Source organism: Callospermophilus lateralis, chromosome 14 (genome assembly GCF_048772815.1).
Source record: "Callospermophilus lateralis isolate mCalLat2 chromosome 14, mCalLat2.hap1, whole genome shotgun sequence".
NCBI lineage: Eukaryota > Metazoa > Chordata > Mammalia > Rodentia > Sciuridae > Callospermophilus > Callospermophilus lateralis.
The window spans coordinates 42,885,819-42,912,305 of record NC_135318.1 but is presented as its reverse complement, the minus strand read 5'-3'; the positions used below and the strand labels follow the sequence as shown (position 1 = coordinate 42,912,305).

The 26,487-nt window shown below is 35.1% G+C and overlaps 1 protein-coding gene across 2 annotated transcripts; it reads right to left on the bottom strand.

Moving 5' to 3' along the window:
- Positions 1-139: 139 nt before the first annotated feature.
- On the bottom strand, positions 140-26,423 carry Erlec1 (endoplasmic reticulum lectin 1). 2 transcript variants are annotated; one of them, XM_076832708.2, is made up of 14 exons: positions 26,084-26,423; positions 19,277-19,381; positions 18,069-18,149; positions 17,099-17,176; positions 16,903-16,966; positions 16,153-16,187; positions 13,718-13,941; positions 13,507-13,636; positions 10,203-10,364; positions 9,114-9,173; positions 4,614-4,738; positions 2,573-2,650; positions 2,276-2,351; positions 141-1,021 (listed from the first exon to the last, which is right to left on the bottom strand). In XM_076832708.2, the coding sequence occupies exons 1-14, from the start codon at positions 26,243-26,245 to the stop codon at positions 950-952; spliced, it is 1,452 nt and encodes a 483-aa protein (XP_076688823.1). In that variant the 5' UTR covers positions 26,246-26,423; the 3' UTR covers positions 141-949. The 2 variants fall into 2 exon arrangements, with proteins under 2 accessions (XP_076688824.1, XP_076688823.1); XM_076832709.2 differs by lacking the exon at positions 2,573-2,650 and having other exon boundaries at positions 140-1,021.
- Between the last annotated feature and the right edge of the window lie 64 nt (positions 26,424-26,487).

Below are 26,487 nucleotides of genomic sequence, written 5' to 3'. Positions count from 1 at the left end.
ATTGAACTAACCCCAGTCTCATATGCCCACTTTTCTGTCCTTGTTCAGAAAGACGTGTTCAAAATATGTGCAATGGGATAAAGAAGAAAAGAAAGGAACTTAATAATCTTCCATTGATTACATGACAACACTGCTTGTGGACATTTTATTTACTTTAAAATAAATATTGTACTATAAAATTGTCCAGACCTAAGATCTGTAGTATACAGTAGACAAGTAAAATGGATAGCCAGCACAGTGTGTTTTGTTAGAGTAAATCATTTTAAATCAGGGATTAATCAATTGTCTACACCAGATACTCTGGGAGTAAACACACTCAAGATGAAGAAAGAAATATATAAAAGTTTGGAGAGAGAAGCAACCTATCACAAGTTAAGTTTCTTCAGAGTAACAGTGGTAAAGAAAACTCAGCTGTGAGACTACTGTGTGCCCATTTCTCGTTCAATGCCTGGCAGAGAGCAGCTGTTATATAAAGTTTGTTGAAAGGATTTCAGGCACTAGAATTTACATATTTTACAGGGTCTCTCATTTAAACAACCTCCTATATCTTTCTTCATTATCTTTACTTCATTAGCTGTTTATACATAATTACATAATAAATCTATTATTTAAAATCTTTTCAGTAAGTACAACCATTATAACATTTGAATAGGCTGGACTCCAACTTGCTTGGATGAGGTTTATTTCAGAATCACATCATCCAAGCAAAGACATAACATAAATCCATTCATAAGACACAACAAAAATGAAAAAAGTGAGACAAATGTCTGCCTTAGAAGTTTATCAATAACCTCTTATATACACATATATATTCACAAAGTGGTTTAGAGTCCTTTTAGATGATCCTTTAGATGAGGTTCAATGGCTGAGAACGCTATAATGAGACACATGGTCAGAAAGAAATCATGACTTTCAATGATCTTTTTTTTTCCTTCAGCTTTAATGTCCTTTAGTTGGGGAGAGAAAGAAGTCCATTTTCATCTGCTGTATCTAAGATTTTACAGATCACTGGAGATTCAACCTAAAGAAAAAAAGAACAACAAAGCCATTAAAAAGTTGCATACTTTATTTAGTATTATTTTGCTAAATGAATACATTTGCTAAATGTGTATGAGTCCTTGTTTTGGATAAACCATCCAACATCATACCTACAAAATTAAAACAATTTTTAGTCATGTATATAAAATATGAGATAGGAGACAAGGGAGAAAAAGTGTGAAGGACAGGAATAAGAAATCGCTAGATCTTATATGTCAAAAATGATAGAATATTATGGAAAAATAATTAGTTGTATTTAAAAGGCAAAGAAAAACGTAACTCAAAGATGGGCCAGATGTTGAAATTATCAGTTATAACAGTTATAAAAAATATGATGAAGCTGGGCATGGTAGTGCATGCCTAATCCCAGACCCTGTCTAGAAACAACAACAACAAAAGGGCTCAGTGGTTAAGTGCCCTGGGTTCAATCCCCTGTACCAAAAAAACAAAACAAAACAAAACAAAAAAACCCAAACCTATAACAGAAACAAAATATGATGACGACAACATTAGAAAAGGCAGATAACATGTATGACTGAAGGGAATTTCAGCAGATAAAAAGGAAACCATAGAAAAAGAACCAAATGGAAATTTTAGAGATGAAAAATTTATCACAGATGAATTCATTCAATGCACTGGACAGAGTGGGGAAATACGGGGAAATAATTTATAACTTGAGACTGGTTAATGGAAGGGAACCAAACTGAGCCAGATTTGTATCCCAGTGATTTGAGAGACTAACAGAAGGAGGATTACAAGCTCAAGGCCAGCTTGGGTAATTTAGCAAGATCCTGTCTCAAAAAAAAAAAAACTAAAAAAAAAAAAAAAAAAAAAAAAAAACAACAACAAAAGAACTCAATGGTAGACTGCTTGCCTAGTATACGCCAGGTTCAATCCCCAGTACCAGCAAGTCAGCATGGAGGAGGGATTAGAAAGCGGTATTTTTTGGAGAGGGGGATAAGGTGTGTTTAATGGAAAGAGATATGAGAAAATTTTCTTCAATAACAGATACTTTGTTTTGGATGACAATATATGTTAAAGTACAAATTCAACATTTAAGACCTGTACATTTTATTTGATGTAAATTAAACCTCAATTAGACATGTCAGGTCTTACAGAAGTAGTATGGGCACCATATATTAAGTCTTGGAGTCTAATGAAGGTCCTTTTCAGACTTAGTGCAAAAAATTAAAATGAGGTCCAAAACTGAATTTTTTATTATTTTCTTTTTACTTACCCCAAGAATATACTGACAGGAGTGAGGCTCTAGCATATACACAGTAACAGCATGGGGAGAATCTGATTCTTTACACCTAAAATAGAGAGTACTTTAAGGCACTGCCCAAATGATACAAAATAAGATTATTTTTTATAGTTATCAACTTAGCCTACAAAGATCTATTCAAGTGAGCCAGCATAATCTCATGCAATTTAAATAATATAATTTAATAATTATTCATAATTATATTTTATATTTATAGAAGACTTGGTAAAGGAGAAAGGTATAAAGCACGAGTTGATAATTTCAACTTACTTTAGTTTTACAGTCACCTGTCTTGGTTTGTCAGTTATATCACAAATATCCCCATTTCCATAAAAATGTGAAACCATCCTAAATTGGAGAAACAAGCTTTATTAAACTAAAAATATCATAATTCTGTAATAGTAATGGGTAAGGAATAACTGTAATGGGTTGGATAAGATGACGGTGATGAGGGTTTTTGGGGTTCTTTCACAGGGACAGTCTTTATATATTTATAAAGAGAATATAAATTAGAGATACTGTATTCAATTTGTATAGCATTTCTATATAAATAAATGAGGTTAGACTCCTTTAAAAAAAGTTGTTTTAAAAAGTTATCCATTTTCCCAACCAATTATATTGTTTGTTTTGTAGAACAATTGTTTTTGTCCCCCATCACGCTAATCCTGTTGCAATACTGTACTGTAAGTGATCCAAGAGATAAGTCTAGGTAGGCCAAGCTATAAATCTCAAATGTGCAATATCCCCCCAAAAGCTTTTGATTTTGTTAGTTTTATCTTCCTATACTTCAAAATTTGTTGTACATGATACCATAAAAAATTTTCACACAAAACACATATAAGCATAAAACAGACTATTGAGTATGTTAGAATATTTATTTATTTATTTTTAAAAGATCTTTCTTTTTAAAAAATTTTTTAGAAATTGATGGACTTTTATTTTATTCATATATTTGTATATGATGCTGAGAATTGAACCAGTGCCTTACAATGCTAGGCAAGTGCTCTACCACTGAGCCACCAACCCAGCCCCGTTAGAATATTTAAATGACTATATCATGATTTTGCTAACATTGATTTTTGGCTTGCCTGAAAAGTCAGCACATTCTGAAAACAATCTCTCAACACTACACCAATGTATCATCTGAGAAGGACCAGGAATGAGTATTTAAGCCAGAGACAGTGGTGCATGCAGCTTCCCAGCAGCTTGGGAGGCTGAAGCAGGAGGATCACAAGTTTGAGATCAGCACTAGCAACTTAAAATAAAATAAAAACAGGGATGGGGATGTAGCTCAGTGGTAGAGCACCTCTGGGTTTGATCCCTAACTCACCCCCCAAAATTTAAAATTTACTGGGCAAGAAACTACGAGAAAAATTAAAGCTTAGTTTTCCTTGGGGAACTGGGGATATAGCTCAGTTGGTCGAGTGCTTGCCTTGCATGTACAAGACCCTGGGTTCAATCTCTAGCACCATTAAAAAAACAAAAACAAAAACTTAGTTTTCCTTGGGAAATGAGATTAATTTATTTGTTATATAAAAATATACCCACATAGCCCAAAAGAGATATGAGATAGTTTTTTTTCAATTTAAATTTTTTTTTTAAATATTTACTTTTTAGTTTTCGGCGGACACAACATCTTTGTTTGTATGTGGTGCTGAGGATCGAACCCGGGCCACACGCATACCAGGCGAGCGTGCTACCACTTGAGCCACATCCCAAGCCTATGAGATAGTTTTAAATAAAGCTACTAATCAATTATTTTCAACCATTTATGTTACAAAAACTGCACAACAAAAGGAAATGCCAGAGTATATTTAAATAGAATAATAGAATTAAATAAACATTACCCATGAAAGAGGCAAATGCTTTATAGTCTCAGTTCTAATAGAACTGAGTCATTGTCACTAATACCACTGCCAATCATTAGCCTATTACCGCCATCACAAAGGCAGCAGCCAAAGTTTACTGCATGCTATTGCCAGGCACTGCCCTTCACAGGAATTACTTCACTTACATGTGATAAGGATCATATGCGGCAATACCATTAGACAAGAGAAATGAAACTAAAAAGATATGTAATTTACCTAAGGTAATAAGTGAAGAGCCAGCCAGCATTTCAGTCCAGGTGGCCAGGCTCCAGAGACTGTGGTCTTACCAATTATACTGTTTTGGTTCTCCACAAAAAGAAAATAATCTAAAAGATGACCCCTGAAAAAATCCTGACCTAGGATCTTGCTTATATGTTTATGTTTATCAATATTCTGGGTTTTAAAAGTTCTCAGATCCAAAGACAAATAAAGGTAGTCTTTACCTGACTGTTTGGGTGCCGTCGTCCTGAAGATGATATGCTCTAGCAGTATTCTTCTTGGCCCACTCAATATGCTCTTCTTGGTTCCATGTCCCCACAACCACCGAGGTTTTCCCACTATCTTTGTCCTAATACATGAAAAAATATTTTTAATAATGCATGCCTGACATCATCACAAAACGTTTATGCTGACAACCCGACCCTCTTACAGGGTCTAGTCTTTATTTTCATCTGTACACAGGATATGGGACTTAGATGTAACGATGTTAGTCAAACTCAGTGAGTAGACGTTACTTCTTCATTTTCTGTTTCTCTGAATAATGACAACTAATTTGTAGTTGGGCTAGATCTAGATGTAGCTGTTTCTAACTCTACATCTTCTCACTCTTTTCCATCTATCAGTCCTATAAAGTCTTTCCTGGAGATTTTTTTTTTTGGCATCAGATTCTTTCTTTACATTTTCACTGCTAGCACGCCATCCCTACAACCAAAAGTGTAATCTATCATTCCTAGATTTCACAACTACATATTACTATGATTCTTCCCCATCCTGCTTTATTATTTTTTAAATACTGTGTACTTATATGGATCTTATGTGTACACGTCCTTCTTTATCTTTTCTTCTTCTCCTTCCTATGTCTTTGCCTTCCTCTTTTTCTTTCCTTCAAATTCTAGGCCAGGCAACAATATACTCCTCATTAGTAGAATGAAAAATCCCTTCAATGGTAAATGAAACAGGCAAGGCCACTGCTTACAATAAGCTAATGAAAGACACAGCTATTATATATTTTATTTTTTTCAGCAACTAGACTTTAAGTTCCTAGACAGAGATTAGAGCAGCAAAATGAAGTGTTTAAGAGGTTAGACAGGGAGCAGAATTGCCTGTGTTTGAATTTCAGCTTTACTATTTACTACCTATGTGATTTTAGGCGAGTTACTAAAGTATGTTTTCTGTTTCTTCATCATACCTTGTTACGAGGATTAAATGAGATAATATGTATTAAGTTCTTAGTGCCCAGCAAAAAATGAACACCATATATTTTTTTGATACTGGGGATTGAACCCAGTGGCACTTTACCACTAAATTTTGAGACAGGGGGCTGGGGATGTGGCTCAAGCGGTAGCGCACTCGCCTGGCCTGCATGCGGCCCGGGTTCGATCCTCAGCACCATATACAAAACAAAGATGTTGTGTCCGCCAATAACTAAAAAAATAAATGTTAAAATTCTCTCTCTCTCTCTCCCCCTCTCTCACTCTCTCTTTAAAAAAAAAAAAAAAATTTGAGACAGTTTCTCACTAAGTTGCTGAAGAGCTCACTAAACGGTTGAGGCGGACTTTGAACTTGCCATTCTTCTGCTTTAGCCTCCTGAATTGCTGGGATTATAGGTGTGTGCTACTGCGCCTGGTGAGCACTGTATTTGTTAGTTACTATTATTTTTCTATCTCCCAAAGCACTGAACAAAGTCCCTCAGAAAGCTCTAGGTTATATGACCTTGGACAAATTAAGTTTGGTAAAACCTATAGTGTTGTTAAATGTATGTGAAAACCACCATTTTATTGGGAGTGTTAACTGCTGGTCTTCTGGGAGGTAATTTTTCATCATGCATGTACATTGCTAGAAATGTGTTTTCTGAATATACAGGCAAAAGTACAGCAACAGAACTATTTAAAAATTTCACTAAATCACTATCGCTACAAAAACTGAAAGAACTTAAAGGTCCATCAGTAGGGTCTGGTTAAATACACTGTTAAGCAGAGTCATAATTCTATGTAAGTGCTGGAAAGAATGAGATGTAAAAATATCTCCAAGATGATAAGTGAAAAGAACGAGTACAAAGTAGTGCATAATCCCTTCTGTAGAAATAAAAAGACCATACCAAAATTTAAGCACTTGCATTTTTTTCTTATAGACAGTTAACTATGAAAATGTTAACAGCACTTATTTTTGGGAAGAGGGAGGATGGCAAAAAAGAAATTAACTTTTTATTTTTAATTTCTGGCATATACTCCTTCAATTAAAAAAGTCATTGAGGGTCATCTGGATTTCAATTGTATGGCACTTCATCCTTTTTCTGTAGTAACAAATGTTTTTAGAAAGAAAACATGTGTGAAGAAGAACGAACAAATGGAAAGAATGCTTAAATGAAACTTCTCAAGTTTAAGTGAAGAAAAAATAGCTTATAAATGCCTCATGTTTTGGATAATTTTAATGTGGAAGGTGAATTGTATGATCCTTCTTATAATTTTTTTTTTTTTTTTGGTAGCAGGGATTGAGCCTAGGGGCGCTTAACCACTGAACCACATACCCAACCCTTTTTTTTTTTTTTTATCTTGAGACAGGGTCTCACTAAGTTGCTTAGGGTTTTTGCTAAGCTGCTGAGGCTGGCTTTGAACCTACAATCCTCTTGCCTCAGCCTCCCAGCCACTGGGATTATAGGCGTGCACCACCATGCTCAGCTTTTCTTGGAATTTAAGATAAGCTTAAAACATCTTGTATAGGAAAATACAATATTTAAAAAATACTAATTATAATCTTTTTCAGGGAATGAAAAAAAGCCTTTAGGAGCAGCCAAGCCAATATTTATTTATTTAGGTACTGGTAATTGAACTCAGAGATGCTTTACCATTGAGCAATATCCCCAGTCTTTTTATTTTTTATTTTGAGACAGGGTCTCGCCTAGTTGCTCGGGGCTTCCCTCAGTTGCTGAGACTGGCTTTGAACTTGTGATTCTCTTGCCTCAGCTTCCTGAGTTGCTGGAATTACATGTGTGCCCTACTATGACTGGCCCAGTATTTATTTGTTAATTTTTTGTGGCACTGTGGCTTGAACACATGGGCAGGTGCATATTAGGCAAGTGCTCTACCACTGAGTTACTTTTTTATTTTTTATTTTGAGATAGGGTCTCCCTAAGTTGCTGAGGCTTGCCTTGAACTTGTAATCATCCTTCCTCAACTTCCCCAGTAGCTGGGACTATAAATGTGTATCACTGTGCCTGGTGAGGCCAATTTTATTAATTAGAGTTTGTCTTCAATGTTTGCCAGTTACCTTAACAAACAAAATACAACTATCAACAAATAAAATTATTGGAGTTTGAATCTCAGAATTTAAGTAGGTTGGATCAACATGGGAGAATATACTATCTTATTTAGAGAAGAAAAAATAACAGGAAGAGGGCTGGGGATGTGGCTCAAGCGGTATCGCGCCCGCTTGGCATGTGTGTGGCCTGGGTTCGATCCTCAGCACCACATACAAGCAAAGATGTTGTGTGCGCCGAAAACTAAAAAATAAATAATAAAATTCTCTTTAAAAAAAAAAAAAAAACAAAAAAACAGGAAGAATAAAAACTTACATATGTACTTTTTTTTTTTTTGTACCAGGGATTGAACCTGGTACTGAGTCACATCCCTACCCGTTTTTATTTTTAAACAGGGTCTCGATAAGTTGCTTATGGCCTTGCTAAATTGCTGAGGCTGACCTCCAACTTGTGATCCTCCTGTCTCAGCCTCCCAAGCCACTGGGATGATAGGTGTGAGCCTATCATCATATGTAAATCTTATATGTAAATCTTAAAACACTTTAAATTTAGATGAAATAGTATCTTCTTTTTAGCTGAGAAACTTGCTAAGTTTACCCAATTTTACATATTTATATGTGTGTGTATGTGTAGTTAAGGGATTAAACCCAGGAGTGTTCTTCTGCCTCTGAGTTATATCCCCAACCCTTTTAAAAATTTTATCTGGAGACTGTATCTTGATAAATAGCCCAGGCTTGCCTTGAACTTTTGATCTTCCTGCCTCAGCCTCCTGAGTAGCTGGGATTGCAGATATGTGACCCTGTACCTGGCTGATTCTATGGTTAATATACCATTTTGCCATTCATTTTCTTAATTTAAAGGTGAATTATATAAATGATTAATTTTTTGATCAAAGCTAAGAAGGAACAGACACAATAGCCCATCATTCTACCAGGCTCTTAGTAATATAAGTATATGACTAGTTAGTAAGCAGTGTTACTTCAAGATGATTTAGTTACAATTAGGTTTTTTTTTTTTTTTTTTACTTTCCAAAATCTGGTAATACTTTGGTTAGTACTTTCCATGTTAATATCATCTCACAATTAAAAATAATATCGATTTCCCTCCTTTATTCTTTTCCCCCAATATCACTAGGGATTCAACCCAGAGAGGCTGTACTGAGCTACATCTTTAGCCCTTTGATTTCGAGACAGGGTCTTACAAGTTGTCCAGGCTGGCCTTAAATTTATGATCCTCCTATCTCAGCCTCCTGAGTGGCTGGGATTTACAGGTGTGCATCACTATTCCTTGCCTCTCTTTTTTTTTCTACAAAAGATTTTAAAAACTTTAATCCAAGGCAGGAAAAGTAGTTTAGGGGCATAACGCTTGTCTAGCATGCATAAGGCCCTGGGTTCAGTTCCTAACATTAAACAACAACAAAACGTCCTTTAACCTAGTGATAGAATGATATAGAAGTGCTTTTCTATACCTCATGGTACTGATGTACATGTTTTCCATAGCAGAATTCATATTTCCACCAACCAACACCCTAAAGGAAAGAAAACATAGTGTATAAAATGATGCAAAGACAAAGGGGTATTGTGGACTGACTTAACACTACCCATGATAGTGATGAAAATATAGGTAACTTTTTGGGCTGGGGATGTGGCTCAAGCGGTAATGCGCTCGCCTGGCATGCGTGTGGCCCGGGTTCGATCCTCAGCACCACATACAAACAAAGATGTTGTGTCCACCGAAAACTAAAAAATAAATATTAAAAAAAAAAATTATCTCTCTCTCTCTCTAAAAAAAGAAAATATAGGTAATTTTTATAACCTGTAACAGCAATAATATGGTTGAAAATTAGAAATCACCGAGAAATAAGAAAAGATAAATACAAAGAATAAATGCTGCAATGACTTTGTAAATAAGATGAAAAAAAATTCTACTTTTAAATGTATTTCCCACTGGTGCAGGGGCAAAATTTTACCTTTGTAAAGGAAGATGTTAACTCCAGTTTAAATTGTGATCTCTATATAACCAAAATGTAGGACATAAAATCAACCAGAATCATACATGATTGCCACAGGAAAGGTGGTATTTTACCGTGAATAAGGAGAATATATTGGTAATGGATTAGATGATAGAAACGTGAAGTATGAGATTCCACAGAGAAAATGTCCATCTGAATTCACCTGAAGATTCTGCCATTCCTGTATAGACATAAACCTCCCCCCACCCTGCTTTTTAATTTATATTTTTGGTACCAGGAATAAACCACACCCTGCTGCCATTTTTTTTTTTTTTTTTTTTGGTACCAGCACTTAACCACTCACCGCATCCCCAGCTCTTTTTGTATTTTATTTAGAGACACGGTCTCACTGAGTTGCTGTTGCTGAAGCTAGCTTTGAACTTGTGATCCTATTGCCTCAGCCTCTGGAGCCACTGGGATTATAGATGTGCACCACTGTGCCTCCCTGACATAAACCTTTTTGCAGTGTTGCTAGTGACCATTGATTAAATAACTGACAGGTAAAAGTCGTCAGATAAAATTTTAAACTGAAGGTCCACTTCTTACCCCATGGAAGCAGTAAGAACCACTAAGGAACTCTTTTATGAGTTGATCATCTGTCAGTTTGGATATGTGGGTTGTTCCAACAGTGAGCATTGGCTGAGAGCCAATAGCAATAGGTTTGTGAATCGCTGGAAATCTCTCTTCTTTAGTTGATTGCATATCTTCCTAAAATTAAGCAGACATATTTAAGAGATTTTATACCACATTTAATTTTTCAGTGATAATTTGTTATTTTTAAACTGTAGCACATTTGTAAAATAAGAGTTCTGCTTATTTTAATGTGTTACAAGAAAATGGACTTTGCAACACTTAGTAGTATAGAAAAAGTGCTAAATAAATGTTAGTTTCATCTGCCAGTTAGGAGTATGGAGACCATTCCAAACATAAAGGGAGAATTTTCATTTCATATATCTTGTCTCATTATTCTTACTAGGTACTTTTGATACTTGGTAGGCTTTGTGTCCATACATTTAGTTTTAGAGAAGCGTAAAATAATAATGAACAGAGTTAAGATGAGATGGGTGAGGGCTGGGGTTGTGGCTCAGTGGTAGAGCGCTTGCCTAGCGCGTGTGAGGCCCTAGGTTTGATCTTCAGCAACTTATAAAATAAAATAAAGATACTGTGTCCATCTACAACTAAAAAATACATATTAAAAAAATAGATGAGATGGGTGAGAATGAATATGAAATGTTGGTTACAGGTATTCAATATAGTAGAATCTGCTTGTTGCCCTGGAGGAACATGAAATTTAGTAGGGAAGACTCAAATGAACTTTGACCAGGATTGAAATATTAAGATTTCATGGGCTGGAGTTGTGGCTCAGTGGTAGAGTGCTTGCCTGGCCTGTGTGTGAGGCCCTGAGTTCAATCCTCAGCACCACATATAAATAAATAAATAAAACAAAAAAATCCATTTACAATTTAAAAAATATTAAAAAAAGATTTCACAAAGAGAAAACTCTTGATTAATTCTTAAAACATGAATAATAATTCATGATTTATGTCTATATCTGTGTATGTGTTTAGTGCTTACATGTACATACATGGGGACTGGAGGAAGAAGTAAAAGCAAAGGTATTTGACTATATTATTTAAAACTCAAGAAATAAGCAGGCACTATATTGTGGGTAACTACAGCTCAGATGTGTGGGCATTATGTTATAGATATTAAGAAAAGATATGCTGTGATCATTTTTAATTTTGGTGCAGAGGATTGAACCCAGGGACTTACTTATGGGAAACACATACTGTACTATTCAGCTCCAGTGCCGTGTTATCATATTTTAGGTATTTATTTAGATTTATTTTTATTTAATTAAATTTTTTTTTTTTTTTTTTTTTTTTTGTATTGGAAACTGAACCCTGAGGTACTCTACCAATGAATGACACCCTCAGCCCTTTTTTATTTTTATTTTGAGAGAGTCTCACTAAATTGCTGAGGTTGGCCTTGAACTTGTGATCCTCCTGCCTCAACCCCCTGAGTCGCTGAGATATAGGAGTGCACCACTGTGTCCAGCTTTATCTATGAAGGCTTTTAAAAAAATTGGTTTTTCTTAACTGACAGATAAAACAACATATATTCAAAGAAAAGTAATTGAGTACTTTTTCTTGGAAGATTAATGATAGTTGGGATTTATGATTTGGACTGGGTTAATTTTAGTACTTATGTCACTACAAGAAGGCCAGAAGAGAATTCTAGTGCAAAACTTTTAATATAGTACTCCAAAATCAAACCAGGAATTAATGTTAAGATCACTTTTCTTTTCCTATCGGATTGACAGTGTTGGTCAGAGTATATATGATGCAAAAGGTACTCAGGAGGAAGGGACGAAATAGGCCTTTGCTAAATAGTTAAACCACTGTTAAGTACTCATAACATACCTGGCATCTTGCAGGGAGCTGGAAATTCCACAGTAAATAAAACATACTTTCTTTTGCTCTCCAGTTTAATGTAATAACCATATGTAAAACAATAAGATTTCGCCATGGAAGTGCTATAATAAAAGACTGATAAAATACTAGGCCAACGAAGTATAAAAATTTCTCCCTTCTTGGACTAATCCAATGGAAATCCTGGCTCATTTCTTAAAAAAAAGTGTCAGTGAAATTACACCTTATATAAGTTTTAAGGTGAAAGGGAAGGAGGGGATGAAGCAATAGTAAAAAGAGGAAAACAGTATCTTCAAAGGCAGGGGGCCAGAAAGAACATGGTTCTTGTAGGAAACTCTAAGTTCTTTAAAACATCTGGGATAAAGCGAATGGTGATGAAAGATGAGGCTGAGACCAAATCACAAAGAAGCATGCATTTTTTGAACAGTGATTTTATCCTCCGGTATAGATCATGTTAACCACCAAAGATTACATATATAATAAAAGCTCATTTTAGGAAAAGCATTTTCATAAGCTGTGTGGGAAGAATTAGAAAGTGGCTGGGCACAGTGGCTCACATCTATAATCCCAGCAGTTTGGGAAGCTGAGACAGGAGAATTTTGAGTTCAAACAGCCTCAGCAAAAGTGAGGTGCTAAATAACTCAGACCCTGTCTCTAAATAAAATACAAAATAGGGCTGGTGATGTGGCTCAGTGGTTGAGTGGCCCTGATTTCAATCACCTGTAACCCCCCTGCCAAAAAAATAACTTAAAACAAAAACAACAACAACAACAAAAAACAAGAATTAGAAAGGGGATATGTGAGATTGGTTCTAGCCCTAGGAGATGAGGTCCTGAACTACTGAGAGGATTGAAGAGCATTTAGAAGATAACACTGATGGCTCTTAGTGAATGATAAGAGTTAGAGATAAAAGAAGAGATGGGTAAGACAAATGACACAAATATTTGACTTGTTCAATATCAGTATGAAAGAAAAAAAAGATGGAAGATGACTAAAAATTTACATGGCTAGGTCTAGAAGTGAAAAGTGATGAAAAGGGAAGATAGTGCATCACAAGGGGAAAGCAGCATACAGAAGTGGTTGAAGAACACTGATAACTAAAGAATAAACAGTATCAGGGGGTGGACATAGGGCTGTGGTCTGTTCTTCTAAGAGGCTTAGCTGGGACAACCACCTACATAATTAAGTTTAGTATAAGTACTATGAAATTTTAACTACAAAAGAATGTTAAAAATAGTTCCTGAAAAGTATAAGACTTAGGAAAAGAACTGAAATCAATGAAAGGAACTGAAAGTTAAAAATCTGTGCTAAAATATATTGTTTTACAACTATGCTATAGGAATCATCAAAATATTGATATATGTTCTGAAATCTGGAAAAGGAAGCATTGAGAAACTATCATTAGATAATTCTTATACCTCTTTATTTCTCCTAAAAGGCACCCGTAGTATTTCTTCCTGCTGCTCCAACTGTCTCAGAGTGAGGGGTTTAAATGGAGATCCTGGCAGTGATTGGCAAAATATGTCATTCACAGGAGATGCTCTGAACCTGTTCAGTAAGAAGAAAGCATTAAAGCGAAGCACAGAATACTTTAGAGCATGTGTTTAAAATATTAAATGCACATCCTACCTATATTTAGGATGATTGCACAAGAGTGGTGTCAAAATGACAACTTCATATTCACAAGTTGTAACTTCAGCTACTGAAAGAATTTCATGCTTAGATTCAGGATGACATATGTACATCACAGTACTTGATCTGGGCCGGTTCTGTTTCAAACTACAAGGTGTACCATTTCCCATTCCCACAGGATAGTAGGGTGTCATCTGACCTTCGATATTTTTAGTGGGAATCTTAAAAAAACAGAGTATAAAGACTTTTCATTAGAAATTGAGGTGGGGTTGAGGGTGGAAGAAGCACTTATGATTCTAAAAGGAAGAAAACTACATTTTACTTAGAAAGGTAACATTTATTTTCAAGTTCATTTTCTAATGTTTTGATTTTGAAGTTCTTATTTGAGTAAGTGTGTAACTTAATATAGCAAAAAGAAAAATCATTTGATGCTAAAATTAAGATGTTAATTTAATATGCATTTATATAAAGAGCTACAAGATAATATGAGTTATCCTCAATGATAAGATGTAAGAACTTACTATACTGGGCTGTTTATAGCTTTCACTGAACTCAATAGAGAATGGCTGTTGAGAGTTTAGATTCTACAAGTCTGAAGGTTTATTTATCAAAAACTTGGGTGAAACAGTAAAAACACGTATCTTCTAAAATAGTACTTTAACTCCTAAATTAAATCTATTCAAGTCTAGGAAAAGAAAATTAAGAGAAGACAAGGATTCTTTAAGAGTTATCTCACATGCTTTTTTCCTATAAGAACAAAAGTCTACTATAATGAACTTTTTTTTGTTGTTGTTTTGGGTACCGGGGATTGAACTCGGGGGCACTCGACCACTGAGCTACATCCCCAGCCCTATTTTTTGGATTTTATTTAGAGGCAGGGTCTATGAGGGTTTAGTGCCTCGGTTTTTGCTAAGGCTGGCTTTGAACTCTCGATCCTTCTGTCTCAGCCTCCTGAGCTGCTGGGATTATAGGTGTGGGCTACCGCAGCTGGCAACTTTTTTTTTTTTTTTTATAGCTTTATTTTATTTATTTATTTTTATGTGATACTGAGGATTGAACCCAGGGCTTCACATGTGCTAGGCAAGTGCTCTACCACTGAGCCACAACCCCAACCCTAATATAATAAACTTTAAAAAGATATTGTTAATAATCTGAGTAAGCTTTTAGAGGCAGAAATCTCATCTTGCATCACTTTGTACCATCAGTGCCTCATTCAAAACAGGCAATAAATGTTTCCTGGGAAAAATATTTTGAGAATTTCTCGTATGCTATTGTCTGAAATTAGAATCTTGGTCTTGAAGTTTTAAATTTACTGGCTTATTACTACCATTATGAATTTGATTAAATAAATAAATAATTGTTGGAAAATTAAACATTAGCTTTTGTTACAGGTTTGGCAGTGTCAGGCTTAAAACTGGGGCTCAACTAATATTAGTTTTCTGCCTTTACCCTCTTCTTACTTTTCCTTTATCATTTCATACTTTGAATTCCATCTTGCTATCCTTCAGAGTCATAGTGAATACATATTTTATCTCAAAGGTAGAACGTCAAATTAAATCTTTTGAAACAGGATTCAAAGAGCACTCCTTGAACCATACGGTATTTAAAAACTGTGTAGCTAATTACAACAAATAAAAAAAAATAAAAATCATGATTAGGCACTTTGAGGAATCATTCTTTTTAAATAATACTATTTTTTTTTGCCATTACTTATTCACTTACTTAATAAACCTTTATAAAGTACCTGCAGTATGTGTGACACATTGCTTTGCACTGTGGAGTGAAGAGATTAAAAAAAAAAAACAAAACAGTCTCTGCTTTGAAGATGCTTGCTGTCTGGTAGCTTGTTATTTACATATATAGTTTATCTGTTTTATAGGGGGTGAGGAGCAGATGGGAGGAAAAAAATACAAAAGCTCTTACTGTAATTTTTTTGGGTAGTGCAGTGTGTGAACCCAGGGTTCACATATATATATACCACTGGGCTATATCCCCAGTTCTTTTTTATTTCAAGACAGGGTCTCACTAAATTGCTTAAGGCCTTGCTAGACTGGCTTGGAACTTGTGAGCCTCTTGCCTCAGTCCTGTGTCATTGGGGATATAGTCTTGTGCCACTGCACCTGGCCTATACTTGTTTTCAGTGCTGAGTAGAGGGAACCACTGTTAAGCACTCAAGTGTCATACTGGTATTACAGAATCTTTTCCCAGACACATCATTGATAGATTTACCTATTTTGGTAAGTAAACAGAAGGATTCCAATGTAACTTTTCTCAGAAAAATCAAATATGTTGTATATTTTCTTGTACCTAATCCTTGAGTTATTCTATAGATAAAGACGTAAAGACTATATTCTAAGGTCAACTAAGTTGTATAAATTCATACCTCACAAACAATAAATGTTAAGAGTAAAAAATTAACATTTGTCACTTGCCTCACTGGATTTTTCCTTTTCTTCTGCTTCTCGCTCTGTGGAATAATACAACAGAAAGGGAAATGTAAAGAACGAGCAGTAACATATATAACATACAAATGACTAAGTTTTTAACCAATTTTATAATCTTAAACTTCCTTAAGAAGATCCAAAACATACATATGATTTTGTCTTACTACTTTTAATTTTGGTGGTGCAGGGAATTGAATTCAGATCCTTGTGCATGCTACAGAGTCACCCTACCACTGAGCTACACCCCCAACTACTTTCAGTTTCCTTGAAATAGTTTTTGTACAAAAGGATAGTCACATTAAATCTTCACAACTTTGCATAGGGAATACTCAATTTCATGAAGAAAATATGGTCATAATAATATTCTTTTGAAGTATTTTATCTTAGTGAAAAGTTAACTGACCAATCTGAACAATATAGAATAATAGATATATTTCAACATTTGAGGAATACATCTATTTCCATGTATAAAAACATTGCTTAAACCAAGCAAAAGACTAACACTAAGATGAATATTCTACTAGATTTTGAAAATTTCATTAATAAGTAGAAAAAAAGCATATTTGTCAAATTAGAAAATAACAAAAACAAAGACTTCAAAAAAGTTTTCTAAGGGACAGCTCAGAAACATGTTTTAAAATTCACACAGTCTCCAATTAAATCTCTTAAATTTCAATTTGAATGTTAATGTTAAACCAAATTCCAGAATTACTATCAAATCACTGTGTAGAGACCAACCTTTTTCAGATAGAAGGTTCTTAGCCAACATATTCCCAAGGTAGTACTCATGAATATTTATTTTCTATATTAAAAAAAAATACAGTAAGTATTTTGCAAATACATTTTTCAGGATACAACTTTAAAACTATCAATTTCATTATGAAACTTCTCATTTATTATGTTGTACACTTTATATTTTGAAGAAAAAATATACCTGGCCAGTTTCTTTCTCTTCATGGTACTGTCGAATGTGTTTTCCATGACATACTTCATAAGTCCAATAAGACTCAATCTAAGAAAGATGAATATATTTAAAAGTATATTTAAAAGTCATATAACTCATTTGAATTACTTTTAATTTTTATTTTATTTTTCATATTTTAATTTTTTTATGCAAATGCAGCACAGCACGACTTTTCATTTTTCTGGTCGTATATGATGTAGAGCCACACCATTGGAACCATCATACCAATGGTACAGGGGTAATAATGTCCATCCCATCCCACCCCCCCACCATCTCTCTTCCCACTCCTCAACCCAAAGTTCCTCCATTCTTCCCTTGTACCCGCCCTCTGCCCCCTTATGGCTCAGCATCCTATCAGAGAAACCATTTGCCCTATGGTTTTTTGGGATTGGCTTACTTCACTTAGCATGTTTGAATTACTTTTTGATACTTTAAAATGTAGTAGGTTTCCCTAAGGATTTACAGTAAAGTTTCATTAAATTACACTTATAATTATGCCTCAAGAAAAACTGAAATTTCAGAAACCTATTCATTATTTCCATTGATTAGCTCTATGTAAGAATTATATAAAGGAAATTGATCTATAATATACCTGAGTCTATAATAACTACCTTGTTTAGGGATAATTTTCTACATGCCTTAAACATAATAATTAGCATTTTAAATTAAAATTCGATTAGGTAAAGAAACTTCCTTTGAACTGAAAAACATTCAAAGTAGTTCGATAAATGATGATTTAATATTGGTATTATTAAACATCTGCTGCATCTACTGTTATTAGGAATTTAAATGAACAAAATTCTATTTAGCAATAACTCTGATTTGCAACTAACTTAAAATTTGATATAACAAAGTAAAAAGAAATGCAGAAGTAATTTCAGGGGTCTACTGGCTGCTCGAAATTTATTTTCTAGTTATCAAATGAACATAAAATACATACTCTGTAGGAACAACTGCTTTGTTTAAACAGGGGTTCCAAAAGCTCTCTTGGATTAGGGCCTTTATAATCCTTTTCTTCTTCCTAAGAAAGAACTATAGTTTAATACTTACAATTTTCTAGAACTTCAACCAACTCTGCTGTTTGGGTATTAACTCACTGGTTAAATCACAAATGCTTAGAAATAAAAGAAGAAAAAAGTCAAAATCTTTAACAAGATCCTATAGTATGCCACTTCTTTCAAATGAATTGAAGTATAAAGTATGGAGCCACAGAATACCATAGCTTTCATTATTTCAACTTTAAAAAAAGGTTTTTAAGATCAGTTTTCTGAATAATTCTTACAAACCTATTTCAGAAATTTTAAGTGCTGTAACTCAAACAAATTCTAGCTATAAAAAAGTTTTAGAATGGTTGGATGTTGTAGGATATACTGGAAAGTTTTAAGATACTTTTTGGTTTCCTATATTTTTACATTTCAGACTTGAATGCCATGTGTATGTGTGTGGTTATGTACGCGTATATTTGTGTCTTAAGGACATTTAAAACAAAATAAACAGGTGTCTTGGACAGATTTCAAATCTGAACAAAACTTGAAAGTACTGAGTTTAATGTTTCTATTTTACAGATTATATAATTGGCTTAATAATTTCATTGAGCGGAAGAATTAAGTTTCAGATTTGTTCAAGGTTCCACAGCTAACTATAGCCTATACCTCAGCCTCCTGGCTCCTAGGCTGGTGTCCTTTCCATTTTACCATGCTGCCTCTCCTGTTTCATCTTGAAAGAAGTCTTTTTTTCCTTTGCCTTGAAGGATGGATAAGAGGCAGTTAGGGCATTTTAGGAGAAAGAAAAGGGAATGAGCTAAGGTAGTGAGAATGCATAAGGTACCTAAAGATTTATTTATAAGAAATTCTTTATAAAAACTATCATATATAATATTAAAAATTATATCTTGTTTTAAAACCCTCATTTCTAGAGAAGAAAGCAAGTGTGGAGTTAAATTTTCATCTAAAACACTAATAATTGACTACTAATTTTTCCAAAATGAATCGCAAAATCAAAGAATTCAGGAATAATAAAAGTGAAAAAGACTTTCATGCTAAAACAGGGTATTACAAATCTCATTACTCTCTTTTAAAGTATGTGGTTACAATGTTTAAATAAGTATCTTTGGTAATAGGAATTATCAATCTATTTATAAAAACTTACCTCGTCCCCACTTGTCACAAGGGGAAGTATGCATTTATATTTTTCTTTATGTGCAGTTGTCATGATGACATAATTATCTTCTTTGTACAAAACTCCAGTTGTGGGCTAGAAATAGAATAAAAAATAAACACTACTTTCCCCAGTTAAATTTTATCATATCAAATAGAGCAAAGGTTCCTCAAACTAATTTATCATTTCAACAGAAGTTTTTTTCTTTTTTAAAAGGGGCACTTGATCAGTGAGCCACATCCCCATTCCTTTATTTTTATTACTTTTCATAAATCTTGAGATAGGGTCTCACTAACTTGCTTTGGGCCTTGCTAAGTTGTTGAGGCTATCCTTGAACTTGTGATCTCCTGCCTCAGCCTCTTGGGTCACTGGGGTTACAAGAGTGCACAACTGTGCCTGTCTCAACAGATATTTAACACACATTTTCAAAAGTAGGGAAGACAGTCTTAAAATGTTAAGATAACAAAATTTATTGTGATATTACATCACAATAGGAAAAAAATTTAGGGCCTCATATATGCTTAGCACATATCAACTACTGAGCTATATCTTGAGCCAAAGACAGAAGCACCATCACTTTATTGCTCCTATCAGCAATTATGATCTGTATCAATTATCATTCTGTATTCTCAAAACAATCATTATTACATTTACTTAAAAACTCAATTTTGTTGGATGGGATACTTGAATATAATGTAATACAGTATTTTTCATATTTGGAGAATTTACGAATTTATCCATAAATAAGTTTCTGTAAAAAGAAAATCACTATAGATCCTCCGTGCTGACCTAATTTTGTAACATACATATCAGGAACCAGCAAACTTCACTTCCTCTGTGAAGAGTCAGCTAATAAATATTTTAGGTTTTGTGGACCATATAGTTTCTTTTGTAACACTGTCACTTCAGCAACAGAGGACATAGACAATGTGTAAACAAATAGGCATGGTTGTGTTCTAATAAAACCTTTTAAGATTAGATGGTGGGACAGTACAATAGCTGTAGTTTTTTGATTCCTGGCACATATCTGTGAAACTGTCCTTAAAGTTTTCTACACTATAAAACCAAACAAATTCACATGGTTCATATGAACTGATATAATTCAAATGAACACTTCAATTAATGTAACTGCTGATATTTTACTAAAAAGAAAATTCTGTCTTCTGGTACATATTCCATTTTAATTCAATTCTCTCTTCACTTTTTTCATAGTATGGAGAAACCAATGTACTATTTGGCTCTTCCTAGCAAGGAAAGAACTACTACTTACTAAGTACCTCTGTTCTTTTCTAGTTTAACAATAACAACTCTAACCTATAATAAAACCAGTATAGCTTGGAACCAATGTAATCCTAAACACAAATTCAAATAAGGGCAATGTTTTTCCAAGACAATAAAACAAACGAACAAAGCAGCATTAGCTCTATGACATATCATCATCCCTCAGCATTTTGGGGGGTTTGCTTCCAGAACTAGCCCCCAGACAGAGCCAAATTCACAGAAGCGAAAGTCTTTTGTATAAAATAGCATTAATATTTGCACATAACCTATGAACACCCTCCCTTATATTTCAAATTGTCTCTAAATAACTTATAATGTTAAGTAAATAGTTGTTATATTGTTTAGGGAATGATAAGAAAAAAAAAGTCTGTACATTTTCAGTACAGATTTTCCCCTGAATATTTCTGATCCAAGGTTGGCCGATTGTGTGACTACTATTTTAAGTGCTTTACATTTATTAATTTGTTAATCCTCAAAACAATCATTATACTCATTTCTACAGAAAACGCCAGAGGCCAGAGCATAAGCAATTTGTCCAAAGTAATTCAGTTAGAAGTAGCAGAGCCCAGAGAACCCAAGTGGATTGTCTCCACATTCTGTGTGCTTATAACTTTAAACACATTCATATTAGTTTTTATTAACTTTGAAATGATTACTATGTGGACTTCTGTTTTATGGTCAAGAATCATTATTTTAAAAGACCGTTATAGAAGATAATGGAATCAAAGAAATTGGAAATTAGGAGTTGCAAAGCCAAATTTATGATGAAGGAATCCTCATAAATATTCATTTGGGCCAATAATTTGCTGTTAAGACATAATATTTGCTGGGAATCCTGGTGCATACTTGTAATCCCAGTGGCCTGGGAGGCTAAGGCAGAAGGATCGTCAATTCAAAGCCAGCCTCAGCAATTTAGCAAGGCCCTAAGCAACTTAGTGAGACCTTGTCTCAAAAACAAAAAAAAGGGATGGGGATGTAGCTCAGTGGTTTAGCGCTACTGGATTCAATCCCTGGTGCCAAAAAAAAAAAAAAAAAAAAAAAAAAAAAGACATGTTTATAATGTCTTTTGATGCTTTCCAGATATATCCAGAATACATGATCAATTGTGAAAAGCATGCTTTCCATTCACTCTGTAGTGGATGGCCTGAGTTTTGTCAAATCATTCATATACAGAAGTGAAGGCAGACAGCAGTAAGTGACTTAAATGTATGCATGTCTATTTGTGAAGTACCTGCAACTCTGATTTTCACAGCTGAATTTTACAGCAGTATTGACTAGCTTATTAAAATGTTCATCACAATGCTAATAATGGAAAAGAGAACTGCTTTTTTGGAACTTCAGCAAAGAAAGACAATTCTTTTAGTTTTTGTAGTACTGGGGATTGAACCTGGGTCACTGTACTGCTGAGCCATTCTTGGCCTTTTTTGTTTTATTTATTATTTTGATACTGGGGATGGTACTGGAGATTGAACCCCGGGGTGCTTTACCACTGAACTACATCACAGTCCTTTTAAATTTTGAGACAGGATCTCACTAGGTTGCTTAGGCCCTTACTAAGTTGCTGAGGTTGGTCGCAAACTTGCTATTCTCTTTTCTCAGCTTCTAGAGTTAATTGGATTGTGCCACCATGCTGGCACCCTATTTTTCTTTTTTTTGAGGCAGAGTCTTGCTTATTTGCTGAGATTAAATTTGCAATCCTCTTGCCTCAGCCTCCTGAGTCTCTAGGACTAGAGATTCATGCTCCACTGCGCATGGTTTGGAAGACTTTTTTTTTGGTACCAGGGATTGAACTCAGGGGCACTTAACCACTGAGCCACATCCCTAGCCCTTTTCTTATTTTGAGACAGGGTCTCGCAAAGTTGCTGAGGCTGGCTTCGAAATTGCACTCCTCCTTCCTTAGCTTCCTGAGTTGCTGTGATTACAGGCATGTGACAGAAAGGCATTTCTTTCTTTATATATATTTAAGTTGTTGATAGGCCTTTGTTTAATTTATTTATATGTGGTGCTGAGAATCGAACCCAGTGCCTCACACATGCCAGGCAAGTGCGCTATGGCTGAGCCCCAGCCCCAGGAAGACATTTCTTAATGCAACAATTTATCTTTCATTAGTTTAGGAAGGGCTGTTTTTCTCTTCAATAACATAGACCAAATGGCAATTCTGCCCCAAAACACGTTGCTGAAATGAGTCAGATATTCGGATCATATATTCAGGAATTTTTATACTTCTATATTTTAGAAGTATAAAAATTCCTGAAATAGGATGTAAAACATAGTCAGTGACACGTCAATATATATAAAATGATATTAACCATGGAGTCTGTCACATTTTTTGCTAGTGCTTGGGGAAGGTTTTTCAATAGGAATTAGTATTTAATTAGTATCACCCTACTTTTTGGTAATAGAAATAACTGGAAAAAAACTAAAAAACTAACCTGTGATTTTCTAAGTTAAAAAGAAATTTTTGATCTACTATTAATATGCCTCCTTATAGCTGGGTGCAGTGGCACATGCCTATAATCCCAGTGACTCAGGAGGCTGAGGCAGGAGGATAGCAAGTTCTGAGATAGCTTCAGCAATTTAGCAAGACCGTGTATTAAAATAAAAAATAAAAAAGGACTGGGGATGTAGCTTAGTGATAAAGCATCACTGGATTCAATCCCTAACACCTAAATAAATAAAATTCGAAATGTATCGCATTATACACAGTATAAAACTTTTTTTTAATATAACTTAAAAGACATTATTTCAATGTAAGTGGTAATATCTACTAGTGATTTAATAGAAAGTCAAATTTTAATATGGTGAAATGAATCAAAGAGTGGGGTACTTTAAAGTAAAGGAACTTTAAAAATATCTTGTCTGGGATAAATTCCTCATGTTTGACATGGTCTGTAAGAATCAAGATTGCTAGAGGATGAGAAGGAAAATTTCTTTCCTGAAATAGGATGTAAAACATAGTCAGTGACACGTCAATATATATAACATGATATAGCCATGGAGTCTGTCACACGTTTTGCTAGTGCTTGGGGAAGGTTTTTCAATAGGAATATATTCTTTTATACACACACACACACACACACACACACACATACACACATACATAAAAACAGTAGAAGTAGAAACTTAGATTTATTTTGTGGTTCAATTTGATGAAATCCATGAATTCTATGAAATAATAAAAAATCAAATACTTTAATGACATAGAGATGACAATTTCAGAAGAAAAATATATACACAAAAAGTGGATGATAAAAACAAGTAAAAAATATCATAATTATTAGTTATTACAAACATGAAAAAAATTATACCTTTTTGGTGCTTAATACTATTTCTAAGTAAATATGAAAGCAAGAATTATAAAACATTTATTTTGATATATCTGGATAGGAAGATAATTTAAAGCAGATGAGAATTTTAGAGATTAATAAAATAACTTCCAGGGCTGGGGTTGTGGCTCAGTGGTAGAGCACCTGCCTAGCACATGTGACACACTGAGTTCAATCCACAGCACCACAAAAAAAAATACATAAATAAAATAAAGGTATTGTGTCCATCTGCAACTAAAAAACAAAACAAAACAAAAAACAACTTCTAATCCAGTCTCTTCCAATTTCAGATGGTGGAGAGGCAAAGGACCTTACCCTAGTTCATACAGCTGCTTAGTTATATATAAATATACAACCAACTGTCTCATTAAAAAAAAATGGCAGTGCCAGGTGAGGAGGGCAGTTGTTTCAACTAAATAGAAGTATTAAAACAATTTAAAAAGACCAATGAAAATGACTCTTAAGGTTTATTTCTGCATGAGGGTCATAGACCTTGTGCCACATCCACAGAATAACTATATTTTTTTCAAAATACCTCAGACTTAACCCCAAGTCTTCAAATGTGTCCATCTTAGATTATACCTTATTGCTGGAGAAAAGTAGTTCAAAACAAAATTTCAAAATAAAGTTGATAGACATGTGAAACATTGTTATAGCATAGCATACATTATGACTGATCTTTTTCCTTAACTCCTTTTTAGCCAGCAAACACCAGGGCCAGAAAAAAAACTGAATGATAATTTGGTAGTAACTCCTAAAAAGGCTAGATTTAGTCATCCAGTATATAGGTCTTTGTTTTCAGATCTGCATATAACCGTGCATGCTGTTCTTAATTAAACACAGGTGCAAGAGTAAAAAAAGTTAATGACTTTTTTTTTTTAAACATTTATCACTTTCATTCCAAGTGTGCTTTTTGGAAAAACAACCGAGACTGGACTAGAGTATTCTCATCCCAATCCTCCCATGGTTGTATCTGACTTATAACAAAATTAAAAAAAAGACCTTTTAACACTGAATATCAATAGTTTATTGCATTGATACAAAAATAAACCTGACTTTTCAGTTAAATATTTACTAGGTAAATTTGAGAATCATTGGGCTATCAGGACATAACAGAAGGGTGGAGAAACAAACCAAATGTGAAATACAGTATAAGCAAAAGCGAATATTTGCAAGTAGAAAGCTAAGAGGTTAGAATAATATTTGCCTTGTAAATACTGTCTCCCTGTCCGGTGCTGGGGATTGAAGGAACCCGGGGCCTTGTGCATTCTAGGCACACTCCGACTGAGCTCTACTGCCAATTCTTAACTTGATAAATCTTGTTTTGGTATTATGATACCGCTTAATAATGTCTCAATGAAACAGTATCAGGGTAATATAACAAAACAGTTTCCCAACTTGAGTGATTGCAGGTAATTAGAAATAGATTTTTTTTTAAACATTAGAATTAATTACTACACAGTATCACAGGAGCACAAGTTTCATTAGCTTAAGTAGCTACAGGTGAACAGGAAGACCGTCCACTAGCCCCCAAAGGAATTTCATGCTAGTAGGGTTATAAATATGTGCTTCACTGTATGAAAATTCATCATAGAATCTCATGAGATCTTAAGTAACAGTCGTAAAACTGCAAGAGGTATTCCACATAGAGGGTTGTTAACATCTCACAGTCACATGGCCTTTTTAGGAAACAACTTTTAAGGGAGAAGGTTCCTCTGGAGCTGCGCATTTGTGTATGTTTGGGTGTGGAAGCAAGACAGGAAGAACGAAAAGGAGAGGGAATTCGAGTTTGCAGTAGGGTTGTGTCGTTAGGGTGGTAATACTGAAGGCTGCTGCTGAAGGAAGAGCTGCAATTGGTTCTCCAAAGGAAAGATGAAGTATGCCTGACGGGATTATAAGAAAGCTTCTTCCACAAGGCGGGAATGTAGGGAAGCAAGGTCTACTGCGGCAGGGTTAAAAAAAGGGACAGCAAGTGATTGCTGGATCCTAATGTTAGCATGGAGGGCACCTCTGCATAACGTGCTGAATGAATGAACGGATGGATGAACACGGGGCAGAAGAAACTTGGATTTAGGGAAGGTAAGAGCTTGCAGAAGAGGTTCTGGGAAGGAAAAAGCAAAGGAAACCGAAGGATGGGGTCTAACCCTTAGCGTCAGAAAGATGAAATGGCTGCGGGATTCGCGACACTGACCAGAGAGAACTCGGTGCCGGGCCAGTTGACTCGGAAAGGGATATCATCGCTGAGCTGGGGAAGTGCTCGGCCGCCGCCGGACGCCTCCAGGAGGCCGCAGAGGACCAGTAACACTGGCCCTCCGGGGACCAGACTCCGCACGCCGCCGCCTCCTTCCTCCATCCTCCGCCGCTTTCTCCAGCCGCCGCCACAACCTCCTCTGCCCAAAGAGGAGAAGAGGAGGAGGAGGAGGAGATGGAGGAGGAGGCGGCGGGACTACAAAGCGTCCAGCGAGCCTGGGACCTAACCGCCGCCACGTCTCCTTCCGGAGAGCAAGGCAACGCCGCCTCCGCCCCCCGGGCCTCCCGCCACCGTTTCCGGGGCAGGTGGCATATCAACATCCGGGGCCAAGGAGCCATCTGCCT

Coding starts and splice junctions, on each gene's coding strand:
- Erlec1 (XM_076832708.2), bottom strand. CDS start 26,245: ATGGAGGAAGGAGGCGGCGGCGTGCGGAGTCTGGTCCCCGGAGGGCCA. Junction 17,177..18,068: donor AAAGCAGTTGTTCCTACAGA/GTATGTATTTTA, acceptor CATCTTTCTTAG/ATTGAGTCTTATTGGACTTA. Junction 13,637..13,717: donor TGCAATCATCCTAAATATAG/GTAGGATGTGCA, acceptor CTTACTGAACAG/GTTCAGAGCATCTCCTGTGA.